General features: G+C 38.4%; 1 protein-coding gene across 1 annotated transcript; it reads right to left on the bottom strand.

Annotated features, from left to right (window-relative positions):
• Nucleotides 1-92: 92 nt before the first annotated feature.
• LOC140163272 (2,3-bisphosphoglycerate-independent phosphoglycerate mutase-like) lies at nt 93-25,418 on the bottom strand. Its single transcript, XM_072186669.1, has 12 exons — nt 25,406-25,418; nt 24,525-24,691; nt 23,788-23,904; nt 21,580-21,712; nt 17,895-18,077; nt 17,245-17,279; nt 10,712-10,870; nt 8,107-8,233; nt 7,326-7,474; nt 5,654-5,771; nt 3,596-3,730; nt 93-241 (listed from the first exon to the last, which is right to left on the bottom strand). Exons 1-12 carry the CDS (start codon nt 25,416-25,418, stop codon nt 93-95), a joined length of 1,485 nt encoding a protein of 494 aa, XP_072042770.1.
• Between the last annotated feature and the right edge of the window lie 2,254 nt (nt 25,419-27,672).

The raw sequence follows: 27,672 nt of genomic DNA, 5'->3' as shown, positions 1-27,672 counted from the left end.
AAAAAACAAATCAACAGTTATAGTAAATGTTATTAAAATCAGTGATTGTTTTCAATACACCTTAAAAGATGCAGATTTTGCTAGTATAAACCCTATTCCTTTTTCAGTAGACTGATTCCATCCATTTCTTCTGGTATTTCTATTCCCATCAAATCCAGAATTGTTGGAGCTACATCGCAAAGCGCCAGGTTATGGGTTGCATCAGTGAACTTCGTGCCTTTTCCTTGCATCACAAAAGGAACTGAAAATATAAGAGCATAATAACAGGCCAATATTAATTCATAGAGTTGTGGATATTCATGCAAATAGTGGTAATAAATATCAGATGCAGTTAGCTATGCAACACCATTGATTTATTCACTATGAACGCTTCCATTTATATTCCAACATCGTCAGTCATGAGAACTACCTGCCGATTGGTCAAAAAGAAGTTTTCATTATCAATTGGACCAATCAGCAACATTGTTAAAAGAATTTCACCACGCAATAAAATTGGGGTGATATTTTTGCAAAGCTCCATTCTGATTGGTGATTAAAATGAAGATATCATGTTATTGATCGGCAAGTAGTGCTCAGAGGGTTAAGGCTTCTATGATTTTCCTCAATCCTTTTACTCTGTATGGTGTCCAGGAGCTTCAGGGTTGTGGTTGAGGCACTTATCTAGCAGTGAGGCATACTCCACAACACTACAAGCCTGAGCCTTATAAACTGTGGCTCTCCCTTTCACGTCAAGCTTGTGGTCTCCGTAGGGTCCCAAGCTTCTGTTCAACTCGGGCTACAGTGTTGGAAATGTGCTTAGCACAGTTGAGTTTCTTATCAATAGTGACGCACAGGATTTCCAGCTCATCCTTCTCTGCCAGTTTGGTGTTACCAAAATAGAGACCGATCTAGTTCCTCTCCATTGAAATAGTCGGGGCTTTACACTTCGAAGGCTCAAAGGTCACTTTTCACTTGTCTGCCCAGATCCCAGGCTTGCTGTTGTAGACATGTTATCATCACTTGATCTGATCTCAGAGATCAGGAGATGATAACATCACTAATCTGATCTCACAGTATAGGGTGGAATTCGAATAGGTTTCATTATCATTGAGGTATAGGACTTTTTATTTTTTCGGAGGAGAGCAGGTACGGCAACTACTTGATTATATGCTCATACTACATACTCTGACAATTTTAGAAAATTCGCACGGGTCCGTTCCGGTTTTTTTTAAATCGCATTTTTGTTCCTAAAATGGGGGTTATAGCGCCCTCAACGGGCACTCTCTATAGGGCTACATGTAAAGACCAGTTATAGACAAATGGCCATAAAATAAAACGGACTCGTTCATTTTCCTCAAATGTTACATATGATGTAGATTTAACATCTGGAATGTAATGCAAGTGGTGTCGTTGTTGCTCTTCTAAATTAATTTATAAAATGTCCGCCCCAAACCAAGTTAACCACCTGCATACAGATACAGTGTGTTCTTGCATTCATCTTCCAGATCATCAATAATCCAGATAAAAATACAACATTGGCCCAACGTTGGAACCATCACGGTTGGCATGCCAACATTGGCCCCATGTTGGTTTGCCACTCCTTTGACTAACAGTTGGCATTCCAACATTGGCCCAAGGTGTTTTTGTCTCCTTTTCAGCAGCCTTTGGAATTCCATTATTAGCCCAATATTTTGAAGTGCCAATCCTGTATCAACAGTTGCCATTGCAACATTGGGCCACTGTTGATATGCCATTCATGAGTCAAATAGTTGGCATTAACATTGCACCAATGTTGGAATGCCATTCATGAATCAACAGTTGGCACTGCAAAATTGGCCCAATGTTGGAATGCCATTCATGAGTCAATAGTTGGCATTGCAAAATTGGTACAATGTTGGAATGCCATACTTGTTTCGATAGTTGGCATTGCCACATTGGGCCAATGTTGGAATGCAATTACTGTTTCGATAGCCCTGGCATTCCAACATTGCAACATTGGGACAATGTTGGAATGCCATTACTGTTTCGATAGTTGGCATTGCAACATTGGACCAATGTTGACATGCCATTCCTATTTCGATAGTTGGCATTGCAAACTTGGGCCAATGTTGTTTGTCATTCAGGTTTCGATAGTTGGCAATGCAACAAACATTGGGCCAATGTTGGTATGCCATTCCCGGGGTCATTCCTGTTCTAAGTTGCAACATTGGGAATGTTGTTATGCCATTTGTGAACCAACAGTTGGCACTACAAAATTGGTCGCAGGTGATATGCTGCCGCCAAGCCAACGTTGGACTAATGTTACATTATAGTTGGTATGGGAACGTGACAGGCCAACGTTGTTACCAACCTTATATTATGGTCGGTATGCCAACGTAAACAATTCAAAACAAAATTCAACATTTATAATAAATGTTATCAATATTTACAGTAAATTTGATCAATATTCATAAAACAATGCACTTTGGCAGGTTTAATCATCAAACTATTGCTTATATTAACTTAAAACACTTCATTCAATATATACCCCCAGTTAGCTCAATCAGTAAGGTACCAGACTCCCATACAGAAAGTCCCTGATTCGAATCCCGGTAGGTAAATTAAGGAATAAAATTAAGCTAGGCAATTTTGATTCGTTGTGAAATAGATAGCTAGGTAATATAAGACTTAATGGTAAGGACTGCAGTATACACTATCAACTACTATTTATGATTTTGTCTCAATGGGCTTATTTGCCTTGGTTGGCATTTAGACATTTGGCCAACGTTGGCCCCATGGCAGAAAAGACATTGGGCCAATGTTGCAGAAAAGACATTGGCCCAATGTTGCAAGCCAATGTTGGTTCAATGTTTGGACTTACATTGGGTCAACATTGGCCCAATGTTGGACCTTAATTTGGTTGGTATTTGAACATTAGGCCAACATTGGCCCGATGGCAGAAAAGGCATTGGTCCAATGTTTGCAAGCCAATGTACGTTGTATTGCTATCTGGGAAAGGAAGTGAACAGCAGCGCAGGCTCAATATAGAGGCATTGATGAATGGATTACTTGAGGATTGGCCAGACAGAACCACTTTGACGGACCGGTTGGATAGGTAGCTCCCAATCGAGGTGCTTGCCAGAAACTCACTTGCCTTTCAGCTTGGACTAAAGTCCTTTATGCCAAACCTTGTCAAATGCTCCTTTGATGTCCAGGGTAATTAGATGCACTTTGTGACCTCTGCCTAGAGCATTGGACCGTTGCTGAGATAGGATGTCATTTGTGCTGTGATGAGGTCTAAAGTCAAACTATATGTCTGATATGAGAATGTTTTTGAAGCTGCTTCTGTATCACTGCCTCCATAAACTTTCTGATTTTTCGGCGGCGATTGGTCAGTGACCCGTGACGCATCCAGGAAGAGGAAGCATTCAGGATAGGATGTGAAACGTCGCCAGTCAAAAATAGTAAGTCCAGTTGACTAGATTTTAATTAAATCAACTTGATATTTTATATACCTGGATGACTGAGAATATACACAAATATAAGAGAGATAGAGTGTTACTGAAGTTCTGATGTGTTACGTCTTGAAAATCTTATAGCCCAAGTGTTAAGCTGACAGACCAAAAGTGTTACTTACCTCTGTTTGTAGTATTTTCTGTATTTGGGCTTCCATCTTCACACTTCATAACTTCAGCATTTCCGTGGTCAGCAGTGATAACGAGAACATACCCACATTCCATACACGCTTCATGGACCAATTTAATGGCTTGATCTGCAATATTGCAATGACAATCATTGTATTCAACCTAATTATATTTTGTTTGTCGACTCATAACATCGTGGATCGATACAGAATCATGAAAATGGTGTGCATAACTGTGTGCATAATGATTTCACACCACCAAATAGAATTATATAAATCGGCAATCACAGACCACGCAGTTCAGCATTTTAATCATGTGATCAATTGGGACGGCGCTAAAATCCTCGACAAGGAATGTGATTCGGGGGCTCGCCGCATCAAAGAATCCATGTGGATAAGAAAGAGAGCTCCAAACACCATGAACAGAGATGAGGGGCCCATTTTCTCAGTCACGTATACGATCCTCTTCTGGGCGCTAGTACGTCCTCTGTTGGTGATCAATCAACCAGAAGGAAGGATCAACTACCATCACTCCGAAGATGGCCTTCGACCAAGTTGGCCGAAACTGTCAGGTCAGTAAAATATAATTGGTTTTGGCAAGAAGAACATTCTGTTAATTGTATCACACAAACCAAAATCTACGTTGTACCATTTCCAGTTTATGGATGAATCCCAGACAACATCTACATATTCCATTACAGGGCGCAGAAGTGTCTTGTAGCAGAGAACTTTGGTCTCCCTAGGGCAATGATTGATATTTCTTTGCAGGAATGCACGGGTAGAGTTGGCTTTTGAAGCAATTTTTTTGAATGTGATTCCAGGTGAGATTATGGTAGATATTGACGCTCAAGTATTTAGCAGAGTCTGTCATGGATGTTATATGCATGGTAACTTGAAGATCTTCTTTTTGTTGGTAACCTGGAGCACTTGACATTTTTGCGGATGAAACTCCATCAACCAATCTTTCTCCCACTTCTGCAGTTGATCGAGATCATGCTGAAGACCAGCTGCATCTTCCTCCTTCTGGATTTTCCGGTATAGGATGCAGTCATCTGCAAATAACTTGACCGTGGATTGAGGTAATATAACATCAGGCAAGTCATTGATGAAGAGGAGACAGAGCAATGGCCCAAGTACACTGCCTTGTGGGACCCCGGAGTGGACAGGAGATGGTTTAGATGTAGCTCCATATTCATGACCCCCCCCCCCCCCATTCCGAAGAAAATGACAGCTAGCATGTCATATCGCATATCATTTAGATCACTCAGGGGTTGTGCAATAATTATGAGCCCTGGTGGGAGTGTAAAATTGGGGTGGGGGGGTGGAAGAAATTTTGACTAGCCAAAGGGGGGGTGGATTTTTGGCATGCCGAGGGGGGACAAGCGATTTTTGTGGCGCCTTTTAAATAAAACGCTCTAAATATAAATAGGAAAACAGTACGGAAATGCTTTAATATGCAAATTGTCCTGCTCGATGCGCTCGCAACATGTATCTAGACCATTTAAGGTTTGCAATTTGGGATCCCAAAAATTTGGCATGCACAAATGGAGGGGGGGGTCAAAGATTTTGACAGGCCGAGGGGTGGGGTAGTGATTTTTGGCGGTCCGAGAGAGGGGGCCCGATCTTTGTCGAGCCGTTTGAAAATTTTACCTCGGGGAGGGAAGGGGCTCATAGTTAATGCAGAGCCCCTCAATATTGTGTGTTCATAACCCAAGAAGGTGTTTCATAAAAGTCATAAACCCAGGTTTGTTCTAGAAAGCTAAGGGAACAAACCAAAAGAATAATGACGTCCTGTAAACGAAACTAGTTTCGTTTAGAAGGGAGGGGGTAAAAATACTCGATTACGTTTGTACAAAAACATCGGTCTGAAGAATGTGTCATTATTATTATTATGCCAAATTTTCAACATTTCATTATTACGTTTCTGGCAGGGAGAGAGGAACGAAACTAGTTACATTTATATCGATCTTTTGGTTTGTTCCCTAAATGTCAAGGGATGTCATGGTGTACATCATAATTGGATCACTCAATATATTGGCATACATATCTTACCTGTATATTCACAACCCTGGACAGCTGCATCATAAACCCCTGTGTGTCCTACCATGTCTGGAGGTGCCATGTTGCACATAACAAACGGATAGTTACCCGATTTGATTGCCTCTATCATCTGAAATTAAAAAATAAATTTGATCCCAAGATGAAAATCACCATTGACCATAAATATTTAAAAAAGAAGACATGACAGGGCACACAAAAACAAGAAACGCAGTATAAAGGTCTGGAAAGCAAGATACTCTTTTGATGTGATTCTTGTCATTGAAACTCCCCCTATTTGGTCCTTCCATGTTAAGTTTTCATCAATTTGAACTCCAAGAAATTTGGTTTTATTTACTCTTGTTAAGCTTGTTCCATCATCCAGTTCAAATTGTCTATTTGGTTGGTGTTGAGTTCCAAGTACCATATAGTTTGTTTTGCTCGCATTCAGAGAGAGCTTATTAGCTCGAAACCAATTTGTAACTTCTTTTAATTCGGAATTGATCAGATTTACTTTGGAGTTAATATTTTTATGTGAAAAAAGGATAGTAGTGCGTCCGCAAAAAGTACGAAATCCAAAATTGATGAAGTATAAATAATATCGTTGATGTACAAGATAAATATAACAACGGCCCCATTATTGACCCTTGAGGAACACCGCACCTTATTTCCTTGAGTTCAGAGCTATGAGCGTTGTAGTGATTCTCAAAAGGATATAGTACAAGAGATGTTCCAAATTGAAGCAAAATAGAATTCCAGCTTTTAACACCATCGAATTTGATAGCATTGGCATTGATGGTTGGCAGCCCGTAATTTGTTTTTATAGAATTTCTACTTTTTACACGATTGTAATACATGTACCCCATGTTTTATTAGGGTTTGAAAATCTATTTCTTTTGTTTTTCATTGCATTATGAGAAAAATTATGAGAATTGAAAATAAGCATCTAGAAAAAATTTATTCTTATGTTTGACTTTGTTTTATTAGGATTTGTAAATATATTTCTTTTGTTGTTCAATGTATTATGAGGAAAATTATGAGAACTGAAAAAAAAGCATCAAGAAAAAATTAATGTGATTCTTATATCTGACTTTGTTTTATTAGGGTTTGAAAATCTAATTGTTTTGTTTTTCATTGTCACATTACGAGGAAGTTCTATCTATTTCTTTTGTTTTTCAGTATATTATTAGGAAAATTATGAGAATTGAAAATAAGCATCAAGAAAAAAGTTACTCTTATGTTTGACTTTGTTTTATAAGAATTTGAAAATCTATTTCTTTTGTTTTTCATTGTATTATCTCGAAAGAATTTTTTTAAATTGTTTTATGATGCTTTCAAAATGTAGACTTTTAAAAGCCAGATATTTATATCATTATGTTTTACTTTATCCTGTATTATATGGTATATTGTTTAGTGTCTCAAATGACTATGAGGTATTAAAGTTTCTTTTGAAAACATATCTGTTTTTACCCCTAAATCGTGTCGTATCTAGCACAAAGTCACAAAATACAAGAGCCAATGTATAGCACTTTCAAGCAGAATAAAACACACCCCACATATTACGAGTACGCCCCACCCCTCTTATCTCCACGACAAAACAAAATTGGCTCCAGGGCACTCAATAGAAAGTACACAGGCACATTTTGGCAAAAACGCTTACAAATACATATTGTTGACGCATTCATACCTTTTCAGCAACACCCATTACACTCATTTCCGGTTTCAGGTCATAGGTCGTAACCTTTGGTGATGGTACCAAACACCTGTCTTCCATATCAAACTGTTTTTCCTGACCACCATTGAAAAAGAACGTCACATGAGCATATTTCTCAGTTTCTATGACAAAAAGGAAAAAAGGAAAGAAAAACAGAGAAGAGAAGTCGGGTTATGAATATAGCAATATAATATGGTAGTAAATACCTCACAAAAAGTGACGCAGTCGTCATAAAAACGCCTATAGCTTCAGAACTATTAATCGTATTTACTTTACGTTCACATAAAAAGAAGGGTAGTTTATTTACTCGCATTTTGATACCCCATTTGCTCCATGTCGTTCAATATTAATAACACAGTAGTGCTTTTAAAGAAAAATACCCGAATTTAAAAGTTGCAGTTTACAGCGATCAGTGGTTATTACGCAAGCATTATGGCACGTAAAAAACTCCATTATCTTCGCACTGATTTCAAATCAATACAAATAAATTGTGGGCATTTTTCTTTAAAAACACTGATGTGTTGTTAATATTGAACGAAATTGGAAGAATGGGGTATCAAAATGTGCGTAGATAAACCACCCTTCTTTCTATGTTCAATATTGTGATAACAATTATTAGTTCTGAAGCTATAGGCATGTTTATAACAGCTGCGTTACTCTTTGTGCAGTCTTTACATCAAAAATGTGAATGTTGAACCATTTCTCACACTGTAATCAATATTGTTTCAAAATTTGAAGAATACAAAAGCCTTGCCTGCACAATGAAACTGTTTAATGTTCTGTTTAGCCAACCACTCTGCGAGTATATTTGTAGTCGACTGAGCGGGGAAGATCACAGAGAATGGAAACTCTGCTTTGTACTCAGTCATTGTTGTCAAGTCCTGCAAATATATAAATGCAATAAAAGTGGTTTCAATATACTGGGAATGAGGGCTTTGCCTGGCTAGATTCGCCGAATGTTATATAAGCATAAAAATTCATATCCAATTCATATCATATTCTCCACTACACCACTACAAAAATGCAGTTCAAAGCTTGGTGCTTTGAAATAAGCAAATAAACTCAGGAATATCTTATTAGTTGCACAAAATACAAATACAATTATAATTAAAATGGCAGCAATTGTATTTGATCTTGAAACTTAATGTACATAACAACACATGGGTAGTGAGGGGTGTAACCTAAAGTACTGACCACCCCATCCTTGACCGAGAGGTATCGTATGCCATTTGGATTCCCGAACTGTTCTGAATCTCAGGATGATTTCAGTTTCGGTCATGTCCCTTACCAAAGTGGAATACATATTTTGTTATTCCATTTGCATTCCATTTGTATTCCATCTGTATTCCATCTGTATTCCTGGCCTAATTTTGCTGGATTGAGGGTGCAGGAATTTATCCTTTAGTTGATAAGAATTCTGCAATCTGATTGGTCAAGCACCACTTGGATAAATATCCCATTACGTTTCACTACCTGAAGAGAATTGATCAAAAATTGAATTCCCTCCTGAGGTTAGTATCTGTCAATGAGTTGACCAGATCACAAGGATATCATATAGCTATTGGCAGTATATAACACAAATGATTCGATGAATTACATAAAAATGACCTTGTGTGGTATTTGGTTCCCAGTAAGCGAGTTTTGCCTGAGGCAATTTGTGGTTAAATTTTGGTTCCTTACTATAAAGAGTTATTTCCGTCTATTTAATTGAAAATGGGGTGAAAAAATGCGTTTGCCTTTCAGCGCCTTTGAACAATTGACTATTTGTATATTGACGATTTATACATTGTTGTTGTTGCTATTGTTGCGTAGTCCTAACGCGCGCGATATCCTAAACCTCTCGCGCATACTTCACGCGCGGTATGACTGTACAGTTAAAAAAGCAAGGAAGAAACTGACCTACTTTTCAGTAAGACTATCAAACTAAATTCTTTCAACAAAGTTTACGAACAAGTCGAAAGATAATATAATTCATGTTCACTAAAGGATAGAATCGTTACCCCTATTGTTCTCACAAAATACGGGACGATATCTACGGTCTGGTGCCGTATTTCGTGAACAAACAGGGGGTAACTAAAAGGTAGACACTGTTGCATTGTCGGGGAGCTGACAATTACCTTTGCTACCACCTGCAACCCCGGTTGCAAAGAATCAGTGTTTAACGTGCTATTTCTGGTGTTGGATTTTCCATTGGGTGCTCCCAGGTGCGGGCTGGTATTTTACCAGAGTGAGGTAATGAGCGCCCCTGCCTCCCTAGCTCAGTTGCTGAACATGTCAGCTTTAGGGCGGAGGAACCATCAGGTTCAACGGCCAGTATGTTCCGGTCTAGGCTAGTTGTGTTCTTTTCAATAAGTTGAGTAAGTAAGTTCCATCAACTTAAAAATGAAGACAAACAAAGCTGCTGGACTGGACTGTGTGTTTACCACTGAGGCAATCCAGGGTGGTGTTGAAGCTATGGTGGACATCATCCATAAATTCTGCGTAGATTTATTTTTACAAAGGTTACGCCGCCGGAACAGTGGATTACCAATGTTATTGTTCCCCTTCCAAAGAAAGGAGACCTCGACCTCATAAAGAACTATAGAGGAATCATACTTATGTCAGTTGCAGCTAAGGTGTACAATAGGATTCTACTTAATAGAATTAGGGACCATGTTGATCATTTTCGCCATTTTTGCAGAAACATATTGCTTTCCTTCAAGTCCTAAAGTTGTTGAAGTTCAAAGACGTCCCATTTCCACACAAGTTTAATGTCACTGCACTGTACACCATGTACTTTTGATGTGCTTGGACGTTTTAAGGTCAACTCTCATAACGTACTGACCCACCCTCGTATGTACAACACTGGTTGTTTCTTGACATCAATTTTATTAGGATATAATTCTTTGAGCCCCCTTAGCCAACTTCAACCCGACGCGACTGATTACCCCGGGCTGATTGCATGCAAAATAAATCGGGCCACTGAAATCGCGCAATGATCACCAGATGACTGACTATAGGACATAGCGCCACCACACGAGCGCTGGTTGAGTATGTGGTCTCATGCGATGCATACCTACGTAAATCCGTGCATACTAACGTGCGTAAAAACGTACGGTCGACGTCGGCGTATAAAAAATCGCAATCTCTCTACTGTGATGTTGTCACAAGCGCACATTGCTGCTCAACAAAAGACTCTGGTCTTTTTTAGGTAAATAATCACATGTAGCAATTACTTATTTTTCAAAATTAAAAAGTAAATAAGATTTTTTACCAAATGTTTGCAAGACAAACTATTTTTAATAATTTGGTCGAAGAAGTGGAATTAAATCATTTCTCTGTGGGGAAGTACACCATATGCATTTCCTTTTAATACTTACAATATTTTTGGGTATAACACTGGTTTCAAATAGAGGTTTGATGCCCAATGCCTCTGTCATCTGCCTGGCTCGGTCTGCCCTGAAGTTGGTGAATATAAGTGTATCACCATCCTGGATGCAGCCTTCCTTGTCAACTATGATTGGTTTAAAAAACTCATCCTTTTCACACTTATCTCCTTCCAAATTGTACAAAGAGTTGCAATGCTGTTGAGATACAAAGAATCAAAGATATCACATCAATCAAGTACAATGGCAGATATTGAAGAAATGTAACCATACAACACATCTACACAAATTTCTGATATGAACAAATTGAATTGTGGCTTAAAACCAATAAAAACAGCACAGTGACGGTATGTTCACACATGAATTGCTGTTACCCAGTGTATACGTGGTAATTTTTTATTTGGGGTCACTTCTGGTCCAAAACGAAAATTCATCAATAATTTTTATTAGCCAGGAAAAACAATGCACAGTAATGGTATGTTAACACACGAATTGTTGTTACCAAATGTTTATGTGGTGTTTTTTTTATTTGGGGTCAAATGTAATTAAGGGGTCACTTCCGATCCAAACGAAGTTCCTTCAAAATGCCTCTTCTGGTGCAAATAACTTAGCAGGGTGACACCATGTGCACAGATGCATTGACATTAGCCAATGTCTATGGGGTGTTCTGAGATTTTGAGGTCAATGGTCATTATGGGGTCACATCTCGGATGTGTTCGTGGTCTCTGATCACAGGGGTTCTAGTTTCTCTTATTATGCAAGTGTTTGGTCTTGGCCAATGGGTTATCTCTGGATTCTCTTCCATTTGTTCATGGTCACACACTGCTTGCTTCTGTACGGTAAAATTGCATTTACTCACACTTGTAAAAGGTTCAGACCCAAAACGTTGTATAATTTAATGTATTTAACATTATTATTTTGTGCCGTGCCAAACCTTGTGCAACAAATTGTCAATCATACATGTCAAAATATATTTGATCAGTCTTATAATATGTAAAAAGACCACTCAATCAGGTTTCGGCTTTTATTGGGCTATCCTGTATTAGGCTACATTTAAAACATTGTTGGTATCAGGAATCAACTTGCTAAACCAAGCGATTTTCTTCACTCAAACCTTGTGTCTGTAAGTAAAATGTATTCTATATAGGCCAGTAAATCTAGCATTTTCTAAGGAACTAATTGCAACAGAATTTTTTTCACCACAATGCATTTCCTTGAGGTCCCCAAAGTACCATACTAAAAGTCCCAAAATATCCAACTATGGGAAAGGTGCCTAATTTGCATAAATCCAAAATGGCCGCCAAAATTTCAGAAAAATCTAGATTTTAATATATCTTCACTTCTAAATGGCCTATTACAACGGCTTAACTTTCTAGGAAGGGGGTTTTGGACACAACAAGTATCATGAGGTAGATTAAAAATTGATTTCATAAACAGATCATCGTTATATTTTCAAAATGGCCGCCAAAATCTTTTTACACACGTAACACATCATTTTGAATGATAGAATAGCAATATTCTACTTGGAACAAATTGAAACATATTTTTTTCACCACAACACATTAATTTGTGTCTCTTGACACCAGACTAAAAGTCCCAAAGTATCCAAGTATAGAAAAGATGCCTATAATTTGCATAAATTAAAAGATGGCTGCCTGTCAAAATTCAGAAAATGTCAACTTTGACATTATATCTTCACTTCTAAATGACCTAACACAATGATTCAGGTCTTATGGGATAGGTTGGAAAATGATTACACACATGGATCATGAACAGCTCCACAAAATTCAAGTATTGCAAAAGATGCCTAATTTGCATAAATCCAAAATGGCTACCTGCCGAAATCAATGAAAAAAGATAAACTTTGAAATATCTTTACTTCCTAATGACCATGATGACCAGTATGATGGTTTGATTTTCAAGGATGCATATAATTATGATATTTGTTTGTATGAAACTGTAGAATGTAGAATCCTCCTGCATTTCTCAGAAAGCAGTGTGAGCAGTGTGGGGAAAGAATAATGCCAAGAAGACTGCTAGAATTTTCCAAAATGCAATACATTAACATTTTTGACTTGAAAAGAAAAAAGCCTACTTGTGTGATGTAAAGCATTTACATTACAAAATATTCACATTTCATGGCAGGGATAATCTGAAAATCGTTTTCTGACCTGACATGTCTCCCAAGACATTCCTTGAATCCACAAACTACATTATATAAAGCTATTGTAATGAAACTATTAATGGGTGACGGTGTTGAATTTTGGAAATACCTACCTACCAACCTACCAGTCAGCATCGTGCATTTCTGTACCTGCTGCCTTACGTAGGAAAAACTTTCACATGGCCCATAGCAATTTCAGCTTCTTCTACAGACCACCTGGTGCCAAGTCTATCCAAGTCCCTCTGAATAACACTCTTCCAAGTTGTCCTAGGGCGTCCAGGACTTCTCTTTCCGTGGGTGGGATTCCAGAAGTAGAGCTTTCTTGGGCCGGATGCGACTCTCGTCCATTCTGTGCAGATGGCCAAACCACTGTAAGCATCGCTTTCTTATGATAGTAGTAAGCTTCTGTTGTTTCGTCACTGATGATCTTATGAAGTCGTTGGTGATATGCTGGGTCCATTTGATGCGGAGAATTTTCCTTTGGCATTTCATATCAAATGCATCTAATCTGGACTCATCTCTTTCAGTGAGGGTTCAACATTCAGAAGCATATAGAAGGTCAGAGAGAACGCATGCACTATAAGATTTCATCTTGGTGTGTAAGTTGATTACCGGTCCCTCCACACCTTCTCAAGTTCTTTAAAAGCACCAGATGCTTTGCCACTCCTATGATTGAGCTCCTTAGTATATGCTACATCAGAACTAAAGTATGCTCCCAGATACTTAAAGTGATCCATGACCTTGATGAGGCCTTCATCTCTCATTGGAACCAAAAGTGCTGAGCTCGAACGACCAAGTGATGGCTTCAGTTGTATCTGTCATCTTGGCATCATAATCTTCCAGGAGGGCTATGTCAGCATAGTCTAGATCAACCAGTTTTACCTCCTGGTACCTCAAGCTTCGCCTAGGTAGAAGGGTTATACTTTTCTTGCTTTCTATATGAAGTTGATGGCAAGGCCGAAAAGCAGTGGTGACCAAATATCACCCTGTCTGTCTTACGCCAGTGACTATACTGAAGAATTTGGAAAGGGAGCCCTCTGATTTGACCGCACATGTTGTGGCATGATAAGAGTTAATTATGATGTTGATGATCTTCATTGGGATGCCATAGATGTGCAGGATTTTCCATAGAGATGGTTGGTGAACATTTGTCAAAGGCAGCCTTAAAGTCGATAAAGTTAGTTAAAGCTTGGTAGCTGTTGGTTCAGACATTTCTCGATGATTTGGTTCAGGCTGAATATTTAATCCTGGCATGAGCGTCCCTAAACCCAGCTTGGTTTTCCCTCATTCTTACGTCAACGTCATCAATCACTCTTAGAAGTACGATTGTGGAGAAAACTTTGCCTGCAATGTCTAGTAGAGTGATACCACAGTTATTGCTACAGTGAGAAAGGTCTCCCTTTTTTGGTAATGGAAGGATTATGGCTTGTCCAGATTCTCTTGGTGTTTTCTCGATTCGCCTTCATCACTTTACAAATTATCAGCCACCATTCGTTGATGGGGAAGATGTTAACAATGCCCATTGCTTTGTTTCATTTGAGCAGGCTAATTCCCTTGTCAAGTTTTTCTCTAGTTAGTGGTTCCATGTCAATGTTCAGTTCTTCGCAAGGATTGAACCTTCAGAATTTTAATAACTCACTAGGCTCTTCAGTGTTGAGCAGGTCGTCAAAAGATTCAGCCCATCTCTGCAGTCAAGCAGCCTCATCCTTAAGTATTTCTCCTTTGGCATCTCGTATCTGCGAGGCCTTTCTGCTGGTTTTACCGATGAGAACATTCTTCAGCTGGTAGACTTCTCTCTCTCATGTTGTTTTTACTTGAGGCTACTTCCGATCTTGCTCATCCAGGTCTTTTTGTCATTCTTAAGCAATTCTTGTGTGCCTGTTGAGTTCACGGTAGTCACTATCCATTGCTGGTTTGACTATCTTGCTCTTGTCAATAAGCTCCTTTGTCTCGGTTGAGATCCAGTCTTCCTTCTACTGCATTCTGAACAAATACATTCCACTCTTCATCAACATCATATTAGCATCTAATTCAGCCAATGCATGGAACCTTCCACAGATTTTAGCATTAAAGCATGTCAAAACATCACTCTCTAGCAGTTTACTGGTGTCATATTTTACGTGGATGGTAGTAATTGCCAGGTTATGGTCACTTCCAACATCAGCTCCTCTGTACACTCTAACATCTTTTATGGAGTTACGCCATTTTCGGTTGATTAAGGTATGGTAAATTTGGTTGATTGTCCTTCCATTGGGAGAATTCCAAGTTAACTTATGGATTTTCTTGTGTGGAAAGAATGACGATTCAAAAATGAGATTGTGGTCTTTGTGATTGTGTAATTTTGGTGATCTTGGGTACATTTATTGGATTTATGCAAATTAATCTATGATACTTTCCCATACTTTTCTATATATATTTGAGAACTTATAGAATGTTGTTCAGGGAACTCAAATACATTGTATTAAGCTGAAAGAAACTGTTGATTTGTTCCAAGTGTAGTTGTGTAAATAGGCCTATGGCCATTTTGAAAATATGCTAGTGATCATTCTCTATGGTCAGCTTATATCCTATTCCATAAGAATGGTTGTGTCCACAAACCCATTACTAGAAAGTTAAATCACTGTAATAGTCCATTTAACACGTTTAGAAGTGAAGGTATGTCAAAATCTTCATTTTCTGAATTTTGGCAGGCGGCCATCTTGGATTTATGCAAATTAATCATCTTTTTTGATACTTGGATACTTTGGTACTATTACTATAGTATTAAAGATTTCTCAAATGATTATTGTGGTGAAAAAAACAATGTTACAGTTGTTCCAAGATATTCTACAATACGAAATAATGTGTTTCCTGTGTAAAATACAGATAATTTACATTTTGGCGGCCATTTTGAAAATATGCTAATGATGCTGCTGTGTAAACATTTTGTAACATATCCCATTACACTCGATGTGACCAAAAACCCCTTCCTAGAATGTTAAATCATTGTAATAGGCCATCTAGAAGTGAAGGTATGTCAAAATTTAGGTTTTTTCTAAAATTTTAGCGGCTATTTTGGATTTATGCAAATTAGGCACCTTTCCCATACTTGGATATTTTGGGACTTTTAATATGGTACTTTGGGGACCTCAAGGAAATGCATTGTGGTAAAAAAAATTCTGTTGCAATTAGTTCCTTAGTTAGCCCCAAAAAGTGCTAGATTTACTGGCCTAATATCGCCTATTCATAACCTCATTAATAAACGTGATGCGTGCGATCCAATCATATTTTAATATTTGTGAAAACGCGAACGCAAATCGAGGTCATTAATATCTCACAATTGACCGCAAAATGCGTAATTGTTCCAATGTCGCACACAATTGACTTCCGCGTGCGCCGTATTGTGCGTCCAACAAACTGTGCGCGCTGGCTGCCGTATTTGGATTGCGCGCTACCATATTTGCACATATTCTGATACGCACTTTTGTTATTGGTCGTCTTGTTTTAGCCTGATCGATTTTGGGAAAGGGAAGATGTAAAAATTGTTTATTTTTACAAACTTTTGAGGAAATTTTGTGTTATTTTGTAAAGTTAAAAGATCAAAGTGAAGGTTAGGAATGAGGTTAATAACTTTGCATCGGTAATATGTCGGGCATTGTGAAAAATCTAAACATTTTGCTTTGGACCTCGGAATATTCCTCGGTTCCAAAGGCAAAATGTTTAGATTTTTCACAATCCCTCATTTCAAATCATTAGTTTTGGTTTCTCTTTTGTTCAGAAACCACAAATCAAGGGATTAAAAAGTGGAGATGAACTGGTCTGTAATCATAACACTATTGTGCTGGGAGGACACAAGAAGGTATATATAACCAAAAGTATAATGGCCTATAACCATACGTATATAATAGCCTATTGTGCTAACATTTTCATTATCGGATATCTATCAACGCGGGCGACAGTTGATGCTCTCTGTCGTAGGTGGCACACTTTCATGACACCTTATAATTACACCCGAGTTCTACGAGGCCTACACGTAGAAATCATGTGCATATATTGAGGGGTGGGGGGGGGGGGGTGTTTATTTGTCTGAAATATAAACGATGCATGATGATGTAGATGATTTGATTATGAATTAGATTATTCCCCGGAAAGCACAACCCAAACCTCTTACCTATGCTCCCTCCGCGACCTATATATAACCTCCTCCCTCCCCCCTCCCGCCTCCCCAAACTCGATATCGACTCTTCCCTATTATTCCACTCCACTCTTGAGCTCTCCTCTCCCCCTTCTTCCCTTCCCACTTCCAATGCTCTCTCCCCTCTGTTTCTCTTTCTCCCTTACCCTAACCCCCCCCCCCCACACACACACACCCTCTTTCCCTGACGATCTCTTCTCTCTCTCTTCTCCATCTTTCTTTTACTCTCACATCATGCGATACCCAAATTAATAAATAAATTGAATAAAAGTCAATTTAAACCAGCTTTCTATGATATTGATCTTCCGTCATGCGACATGCACATAAATAGAGTTGTGTATAATAGTGTTTATATCACTGAAGTGTCTATTATATCACTCAAGTGTATAATATGTCAAGTGTCTATTGTAATGTCTGTGGAAATATTTCGATGGTCTATATATTTTCACAGTGAAATAAGCTAAGGCTATTTCGTAGTCTCAATGCTTTCAAACTAAATCAATGCTTTCAAATGTAGACTGCTTTGTTCGACTTCTCTGCTCGTGAATATTGCACTGCGAAATTTAAACATTTCTTTTGTATACTTTAGGTAACTTCAAACCCTGTAATTGTCTTCTTCACCCCACTTATAAGAAACTGAAACGAAAACCGAATCGGCCTGATACAAATGTTCAGTTTTTAACAAAAGGTAGAAACAAAGATTTCGATATCTTGTAACTCAAGTGGTTAGGCAGGATAATAGGAAACCACGTGACCAAAACTAAAACCAAAACTAAACTAAACATTTGAAATGACCGAATGCCCTCCAAATAACCGATGCGCAGTTATTAACCTCTAACTAACCTCAACAACATTTTCCTTGGTTGTAGCTGTACCAATACCTTGTACCAGACCCTCGTAAGCAATCTTGGTTCTCTCGTGCCTCTTGTCTCTATCCATGGCGTAATAACGACCTATTATGGTGGCTAGTGACCCGTATTTAAGCTCCTCTGTTTTATCAAGTACTTGCTGGATGTACCTCACTGAAAATTAAAAAAAAGGTAGTACCATTGAAAATATTCCTCATTTCAACATTAATGACAACATTTATTTATGATGAGTCCCCCGGGGGGGCACGTAACACAAATGACCATATCGGTAAGTCCCCCGGAAAGACCTCCTTTTGAATTTCGCAGCTCCGAAAGGCCCCCAATATTTGACCAAAACAGAGCTCCAAAATACCCTTGATTTAGATAATTTCAGCTCTAAAAGACCCCAAAATTGCTCATTCCTCATATTTCTGGGGGTTTTTTCAGGCGATTTTCAACCAGAAAGCCAAGAAAGTCCTTTGATTTTTACTGTTCGCAGCTCCTAAAGTTTCCCATTTAACTTGTTTGCAGCTCCAAAAGACCCCCTTTTACCGGTACGCAGTCAGCTCCCAAAGACCCACCACCTACCCACCAAAATGTTTTGATGTGCCCCCCCGGGATGAGTCATATCAAAATGTACTTCAAGTTGATGAACCTGATTTAAAGTTACATTGCAAAATATGACAAAATTCATTATAGGGTCACTCCATATCAAATCAAGGAGGCGCCCCACCTGACCCCCTCAGATTTGCTGTATATTTTAGTCATATGTTGTACCTGTAAAAATATTAAAAACCTGCAAATTTGAGGTCTGTAGCTCTTACGGATTTTCTGTTGCAGGCATTTAAAGTTGGAGTAGGGAGGTCTAAATTTGGACCCAAAAGTTACCCCTTAAATAAATTTCATCTTTGGGAGTCTGTGCCTTCTTTATAAAAAGAAAGAGAGGTCTGAAACTTTGCATACACACTAACTGCATGCCCAATTTGTCAAAAAATAAAAAATAAAAAATTCTGTAATTGCGCGTTGTGTCACGGGGTCATTAAATATACAAGAAAAAATGTAATGTTTTGTAAACTGGCAAGTTTAGCCCCCTAAATTCACATTTTTTGTCAGATTAATTATTTTTTGTTGTCACCGATGCTATATATAGGATAAATAAAATGCATAAAAAAAAATTGGGGTCACAACTCATTTACATTTCGAACAGCGCCCTCACGAAGATGAAATTTATTGCAAATTCAACATTTTCAGGGGCCCAAAGTCGATGTGGTCCACCTTCAAAATGTATAAAACATCACTTTTATATAACTACTAGTCTTGAATTACAACTTTGCTAAGTCCAGGTAATTGTATAGGTTGACTTCATATAAAATGACAAGCCCAAAGTTGACCATTTTCTTATGATTGCATGTAGTGCAAATGTGCCGAATTCTGAAGGCTTGAAAGTCAAATTGGCCACAATATTAAAAATAAATGATTAGATGAGTAGTTATTGGCCCTATTTACTTGTATTTCCATTTCGTTTTCAATATATACAGATTTTCTATGGTAGCCATTTAAAGTTGGAGTGCAGCGCCCTCACGAAGATGTTTTGTAAACTGGCAAGTTTAGCCCCCCCTAATATAAATTCACATTTTTTGTCAGATTAATTATTTTTTGTTGTCACCGATGCTATATATAGAATAAATACAATGCATACCCAAAAAATTGGGGTCACAACTCATTTACATTTCGAACAGCGCCCTCACGAAGATGAAATTTATTGCAAATTAAACATTTTCATGGGGCCCCAAAGTCGATGTGGTCAACCTTCAAAATTTATAAAACATCACTTTTATATGACTACTAGTCTTAATTGCAACTTTGCTCAATCCCATTAATTTTATAGATTGACTTCATATAAAACGACAAGCCTAAAGTTGACCATTTTCTTATGATTGCATGTACTGCAAATGTGCCGAATTCGGAAGGTTTAAAAGTCAAAATGGCCACAATATTGAAAATAAATGACTAGATGCATAGTTATTGGCCCTATTTACTTTTATTTCCATTTTATTTTCAATATTGGGGTCAATTTGACTTTCAACCTTCCGAATTCGGCACATTTGCACCCTTTTGCACTACATGCAATCATAAGAAAATGGTTAACTTTGGGCTTGTCATTTTATATGAAGTCAACCTATACAATTACTGGGACTTAGCAAAGTTGTAATTTAAGACTTGTAGTTATATAAAAGTGATGTTTTATAAACTTTGAAGGTGGACCACATCGACTTTGGGCCCCCTGAAAATGTTGAATGTGCAATAAATTCCATCTTCGTGAGGGCGCTGTTCGAAATGTAAATGAGTTGTGACCCCAATTTTTGGGTGTGCATTGTATTTATCCTATATATAGCATCGGTGACAACAAAAAATAATTAATCTGACAAAAAAAGTGAATTTAGGACGGCTAAACTTGCCAGTATACAAAACATTACATTTTTTTCTTGCATATTTAATGAGCCCGTGACACAACGCGCAATTACAGAATTTTTTTAATTTTATTTTTTGACAAATTGGGCATGCAGTTAGTGTGTATGCAAAGTTTCAGACCTCTCTTTCTTTTTATAAAGAAGGCACAAACGCCCAAAGATGAAATTTATTTAAAGGGCAACTTTTGGGTCCAAATTTAGACCCCCCTACTCCAACTTTAAATGGCTGCCACCGAAAATCCGTAAGAGCTACAAACCTCAAATTTGCAGGTTTTTAATATTTTTACAGGTACAACATATGACTAAAATATAAAGCAAATCTGAGGGGGTCAGGTGGGGCGCCTCCTTGATTTGATATGGAGTGACCCTATAACCAATTTCTCTCCAATCTCAGGGTGTTGTTATATATAAAGCTTCCTTTTCATTGTCTAGTGAACCCATTTCAAAATCTATTTTGTTAATAGGGAACATGAATGCTAGAATTTATGAAAAAAGCTGTAAGAAAACAATATGATGTAACTTATTTTCGTTAATGAAAGCTAATGAAGTGGAACTTGAGGTCATACTTGTAGTCAATTTCTGATTAACAGCAGATATGTCATTAGAAGTATCTAAAACAGATTGTAATGAAAGCTTTTTTCTCTCAAGATTGTTGAGATATTGGTTTAGGTGACTGCTGGATGCATCACAAACAATCATTGTTAACCCCCTGAGCACTACCTGCCGATCTAACATTGCCTCTAATTGGTCAATTACATGATATCTTCACATTAATCACCAATCAGAATGGAGCTTTGCAAATAATTCACCCCAATTTTTTTGTGTGGTGAAATTGTTCTAAAAATGTTGCTGATTGGTCTAATTGACAATGAAAACTTTTTTTGGCCAATCGGCAAGTAGTTCTCAAGACATTGAATAATCTTTGACCATCAACCTATGAGTAGGCCTACATACAGGCCCGTACGCAGGATTTCATTGGGGGGTGCTGATTTTGAAAAAGTGGACGTTTTTTCCAGGGGGGGCAAAGTGGATAAAATTTTGACCTTTTTTTGTTCAAAAAAGTGTTAAAAAAACCTAATTTTTTTTGCTCGATACGCTCGCAAATTCTGAAATATTTGTGACTTTTTGTGTACTTTTCCAAATTTGGGGAGGTGCGTTGCACCACCCCCCCCCCCTCCTGCGTACGGGCCTGAGTACATACATACCTCCACTGGTAGATGCAGTATCTCTACCATCACTAAAGAAGTGCAAATATGACTTGGGTACTCCAGCTTGCTTAGCACCTTCCAACATTGCCAACAGATGGCTAACATGTGAATGGACACCGCCATCACTAACCTGCAAGTTCATAATGTACATACTAATTTTTATTATTCTACATTTAAAAAAAACACATCTCACATAGCATGTTAGATTCTTTAAAAAAAAAGCGCAGTGATTTATAGTTCGCTACGCACAGGCACAACGCCTAGACGTTGATCCACACGCTTCAACACACTTTACAGGTTGTCGCTGATCACTACGGCCCAACATCATTCCATAAACCATTTAACAACAATTATACAGGGACTTTGCTGCTTCAAGAGCGCACACCCTAGACGTTCCACAAATAACCATCCCAACCAGGATCAGCTCCCCGAGTTTCGTACGGGTTGGTTACAACGAGACAATTAGCAGTAAGTTCCTTGTCTCAACTCAATTTTTCCACGAGAGCATACTTTATACCATCACCAGGGTTCGAACCCGCAACCTCTCGCACCACAGTCGAACGCCTTATTGATTGAGATAACTTGACTACTTGAGAAGTAGTTGGAGTTGTAAACCAGGGAACCAATACAGAGAACAACTGCTCAGTTTGTTGGCCAAATAAATGAGCAGTACATTTTCTGTCTATATAGATAGCCAACCAAGATATTTTAGTTTATGTAAGGTTCCAATTTCACGCATTCCTACACCTCAATGGCAGCCATAGCTGGGTCCCCCCTTAGGTCTATCCCACCTAAAATGTGAAATGATGTGACCTTGGCGGGGATATTAAACTGCATTCCATCACCCGTGGTGTTACACGTAGACAAAAGAATGATGAAAGTTTACAACACAATAAAATTCAACATCGATTTTTAAGCGGATTTAATCCACCCAATTGGGCAGTAACAACACCAGCTTGGTGCAGACGGGACCCAGTAATGTCCGACTGAATTCTGACCATCACTTGGCTCGTTGGATTCGTCTATACATGCAAGCTATGAATTTCCAAATCAACATTCCACTGCATTTCACATACCGTAAAACCTCGTCTACAAGCATATAGAGTGCTTTTGACGAAAGCTGAATTAATCCAGGCACCATCCATCGACAAAATTATTACATTATGAAGTTTGAGCAAATAAATAACTGATACAAGCATAATACAAACAAGTACTGTTGTAAGATCGATCTATTTTATTGACATTTTAACGCGTAACGGCTGTTTCGTTTTAATGTAGCTTTCATCAAAAACATTATATATGCTTGTAGACGAGGTTTTACGGTATTTGTTGTTGTCTGGTGGTCTTGAGGCAGCTTAAATCATGATGTTATGAGAAAATAAACATTGTTCTTCTGCCCTTTAGTTTCTTGGACTTTGGTAGGGAAAGAAAACAGTTGTACTTGCCGAAATGCATAATCTAAATAACACAAAACATTGACCAGTGTATAAACTACCGCCTTTTCCATTATTATTAAAATCTAGAAAATAAGTCACCGTTAAGAACTGGCCTGTACATTTGCTTGCAGAGCAGTTCCTAGATGGACCTAGATACTTACAATATTAACCCCATTTGATCTACCTGGATATTAGTCAAAAAGAAGTTTTCATTATCAATTGGACCAATCAGCAACATTGTTAGAATAATTTCACCACGCAAAAACATTGGGGTGAATTATTTGCAACGCTCCATTCTGATTGGTGATTAAAATGAAGATATCATGTAATTGACCAATCAGAGGCAATGTTAGATCGGCAGGTAGTGAGCCGATTCTTTGCTTCTGCCTTCTTCCCATTCTTTGAGTAGGCACCTTTGTTCCATAACCATTTAGGTATAGGACATTTTTTATTTTTGCTATAGCCCCCGAATGAAATGTATTTAATTACGTTTGTACTCACTGAGGTAGCATTGTGTGTGAATTTTACATCCGAACTAAGTGCTAATTTTTTTATGGGCATTTTAGTGTCTAAAATGGCCCAAAATGAGGGTTTTGAAAGTATGACATTTTGGATCAGTTTTAAGAACTTTCACCCCTCATCCTCAGCTGAACTATCCTGGTGAACCCCATGTGCACATGCAAACTGACACGCACATACAGAACTTTCAAATATCTCAAGCAATATTTTTGTAGGTAAGAAAATTTAGTCTTAAATTACAAGTTCTTACCAATCCAAGGAAGTGGAGACGTCCGTTGCCATTTTTGGCCCGGTCACAGGCATTTACAAAAGCTTCCTCCTTAAAAAGCTCTTTCGTCTCGATGGCGTGGTTAATCTTTACAATCTCCTGTTGTGAGAAAACATATACATTTTGTAGATGTATCCTCTAATTAGAAATGCTTTTGTTCCTGACAGACTAATACAAAATATGAAAATAAAAACACCCTTGCAGGGTGTGAGGAGTTTTGATGTGCAGTAAAACCGGCGTGTCCAGGATCTTTTCCTGCGGGAAGCGGCTAAGCCCCTCTTTCAGCATTATGCGGGCCTTAATGGCTAAAATCGCCAAAAACGGCTGATTATACATGATTTTTAACAAAGTGCGGGGGGCAGTTCTTGAACATGACGTGACGTCAGACGCAAGATCTTGAGATAATGGGAAGGAAAAAATAGGGGAAATAGCCATGTAATGTTTAATTAGTTTAAATTGGGTAACATTAGGCCTATACATAATGTAAGCGTATAACTATTACATATTTTCCACGGAGGTGGGGTGATTTCCCGGGGATTTCACATATTTTTACAGGGAGGCAAGGTTTTCCACAGAGGGGGGGGGAGAAACTGTGACTCAACTTTTATTAGCCTAATAGAGTACTATTATAACTCTCTTGTTGAATTTAAATTAAATATGTTGTACAGTCTATTGTTGCCATTAGTCAGAAACATATTCCGACTTCTAATATCACAAACCTGATAAATGACACGGCCAGAACCAATGGTGAGATGCCCCACATCACTGTTACCCATCAGGCCGTTGGGCAAACCCACAGCCAAACCGGACGCATCTAATGTTGCATATTGAGCACCAGAGCATAAACTGTCCATAGTCGGGGTACAAGCATGGTAGATAGCATTACCTGTGAATGATTAGATACATCAATAAGTTGTCTTGAAACAAATTCATCAGGATCGTTGATAGTTCATTAAAGTAGGAAAGGTTCTTTTTCAGATCCAAAGAATCTGGTACTCACTCAGAATTATTTCAATTCCGGAATCTTGATCATTCTGTTGTGGTGTTTCTAGATGTTTGATGAAACGGCAACACTGTTTGGTCTTGATGATGTTTCCAAACTTCCTGGTTGCCGTTTGTTGATGAGTTGATCGTAGATCTTGTCTAGTTTGTAAGCCCCTCGTCTTTATTCATGGTATTGCACCCCCTGCTTCTGATCCAAATTGCTTCTTTCAGCCAACGGGTTGTTTTGTCAGCTTCTTGGTCAATGATCCGTGCATCCTCCCACCCAATTACGTGATTTTGTGCTGCTACATGCTCAGCGATGGCTGATTTGTGAATTTCTGTTGTTGAAGCTTTTCTTTGGGCCCTGGTAAAACTTTTTGCACTAATTTTTTCAGTTTCTGATTTGTGTTCTGTAAGCCGTGTGCCGAACAAGCGACCCGTTTCTCCTATGTATGTTTTAGGACAGTTCTGGCATGGAATCTCATATATTGCCTCAGCAGTCTGTAGAGGGTCGCGTTTGTCCTTGGGGTGTACAAGCAAGTTGCGAAGTTTGCGGTGGGGTTTGAAACAGATGGAAAAACCATGTTTCTTGAAAATCCTGGAAACCCGTTCTGACAATCCTTCAACATAAGGGATGACCACAAAACCTTTGTTCTTTTCTTTACTGTCATTGGAAGGCTTTTTCTTTGGTTTTGGATGCTCTTTTTCTTGTTTCACCTTGCTAATTGTCCATGATGGATACCCACACTGTGCGAGGGCTTGTTTGATGTGAGTCTCCTCTTTTACCTGATCTAGTCTTCTGGCTCAGTGACTATGGCATCCTTTCTGTCTAACAAGGTTCTTACTACCCCTAATTTGTGATGTAGCGGGTGGTGGGATTTGAACGGCAGGTACTGGTCTGTGTGTGTTGGCTTCCTGTATATGCAGTGCTTGGTCGTGCCATCTGGTTTCTTTATGATGAGCGTATCTAGGAATGGTAGACTGCCTTCAGATTCCTCCTCATAAGTGAACTTAATACTTCCACTGGGATCAACTTGGTTGAGATGCTCTGTTAAGTTGTCCGCTTCTCCGCGCTTGATGATTTCCAGGACATCATCAACATACCTCTTCCAGAGCGTGGGCTTACAATTAAGGGGGGATGTGGCAATGGCTTCCTCTTCTAGCCACTCCATAAAGAGATCTACTGCTATTGGACTTAGAGGACTTCCAATCGCCACGCCTTTCTTCTGCTGGTAAATATTGCCCTTCGAAGTGAAATATGTAGTGGTAAGTATGAAATTGACCAACTCCATGATGTCGTCAATGTCGAGAAGTGTCCTTTTTTAAGGTCAGTATCTTGTTCCAACTTAATACGACGAATGATGTCTAATGTGATCTCAAATCAGAAACTGAAAAAATTAGTGCAAAAAGTTTTACCAGGGCCCAAAGAAAAGCTTCAACAACAGAAATTCACAAATCAGCCATCGCTGAGCATGTAGCAGCACAAAATCACGTAATTGGATGAGAGGAGGCACAGATTATTGACCAAGAAGCTGACAAAACAACCCGTTGGCTAAAAGAATAAAAATAAATTTCGGATTTATATAGCGCCTTTTTCCAGCTAGATCTTGAAGGATTCAAAGCGCTGTAATTTCGCTGCCATGGTGAATCATCACATTCAGATCGCATCATCTAGGCCAGTTGCAGCCGAACCTCAGGCGCAGACCTATCCGCACTTAGAATGTAACATCCACCAATTATCTGCGCAGCTCCCCAAATTCCATTGGGTGAAGGAAGTTTTTGATAACCAAACAACTAATCACCGATTTTATGAAAGCAAAAGGAAACCGGAGATCCCGGAGAAAACCTGCGAGAGCGTGCATGGAATCGGGATAAACCAAGTGCACATGAGTCCTTGGGCCGCGCCGGGGCTTGAACCCGGGACCTCAGTGGTGCAAAGCGAGGGAACTACCGCTGCATAACTCGCCCTCCCTAAGAAGCAAAATGGATCAGTAGCAGGGGGCGCAATACCAAGACAAGGGGGCTTACAAACTAGACAAGATCTATATACAATCAACTCATCAATAAACGGCAACCAGGAAGTTTGGAAACATCATCAAGACCAAACAGTGTCAGTGTTGCCGTTTCATCAAACACCACAACAGAGTGGTCAAGATTCCTGATAGGAATTGAAATATTTTTGAGTGAGTACCAGATTATTTGGATCTGAAAAAGAACATTTCCTACTTTAATCAATAAGTTGTGTTTGGTAAAGGTATCATTTCTTTGAACATACATGATTGTACACATTGTTGTGATAGTCAGTTATTAGGAACTATAATTTTATTGTGACAAATCACATACTATTGAACATTTGCGTGAAATCGGAGGGTTTTGTTTTGGAAAGGGGTTATTAGGGATCCAAAATGAGCGTTTATTGCGTTTCGACAGTATTTTTTGGGACATGAGAGCACCTCAGACCTATCGAATTGCATTCTGAATACGAAGCATGTCTTTCTGATATCAAATAATTTTAATTTTTTTTAAATCACAATATAATACAAATTTTATGACAAATTCTAAAAATTTGATATTTTTCAAATTTTTGATATATAACAGTCCTCGAAGTAAATTATATAAATCTAATTTATATATTCTTAAAGTGTATGTAGCAGGAGGAAAAGCCGACGGTCAATTGAAAATTTTGACCTTTCATATTGAAGATATGGATTTTTTCCCAAAAGACCTAATTTTTTTTGGGTGTTTTGGGAAAAAAATCCATATCTTCAATACGAAAGGTCAAAATTTTCAATTGATCGTCGGCTTTTCATCCCACCTACATACACTTTAAGTATAAATCATCAGATTTATAAAGTTTACTTCAAGTACTGTTAAATATCAAAA

This window comes from Amphiura filiformis, chromosome 10 (assembly GCF_039555335.1).
Source record: "Amphiura filiformis chromosome 10, Afil_fr2py, whole genome shotgun sequence".
Classification (NCBI taxonomy): domain Eukaryota; kingdom Metazoa; phylum Echinodermata; class Ophiuroidea; order Amphilepidida; family Amphiuridae; genus Amphiura; species Amphiura filiformis.
This window is presented reverse-complemented; position numbering and strand designations above follow the sequence as displayed.

Bases quoted from the DNA above. Each gene is read 5' to 3' on its own strand.
- LOC140163272 (XM_072186669.1), bottom strand. The intron at 5,772-7,325 runs GTATGAATGCGT...TTTTAATTTCAG, and splicing joins TAATGGGTGTTGCTGAAAAG to ATGATAGAGGCAATCAAATC. The intron at 242-3,595 runs GTAAGTAACACT...TTATATTTTCAG, and splicing joins AGAAAATACTACAAACAGAG to TTCCTTTTGTGATGCAAGGA.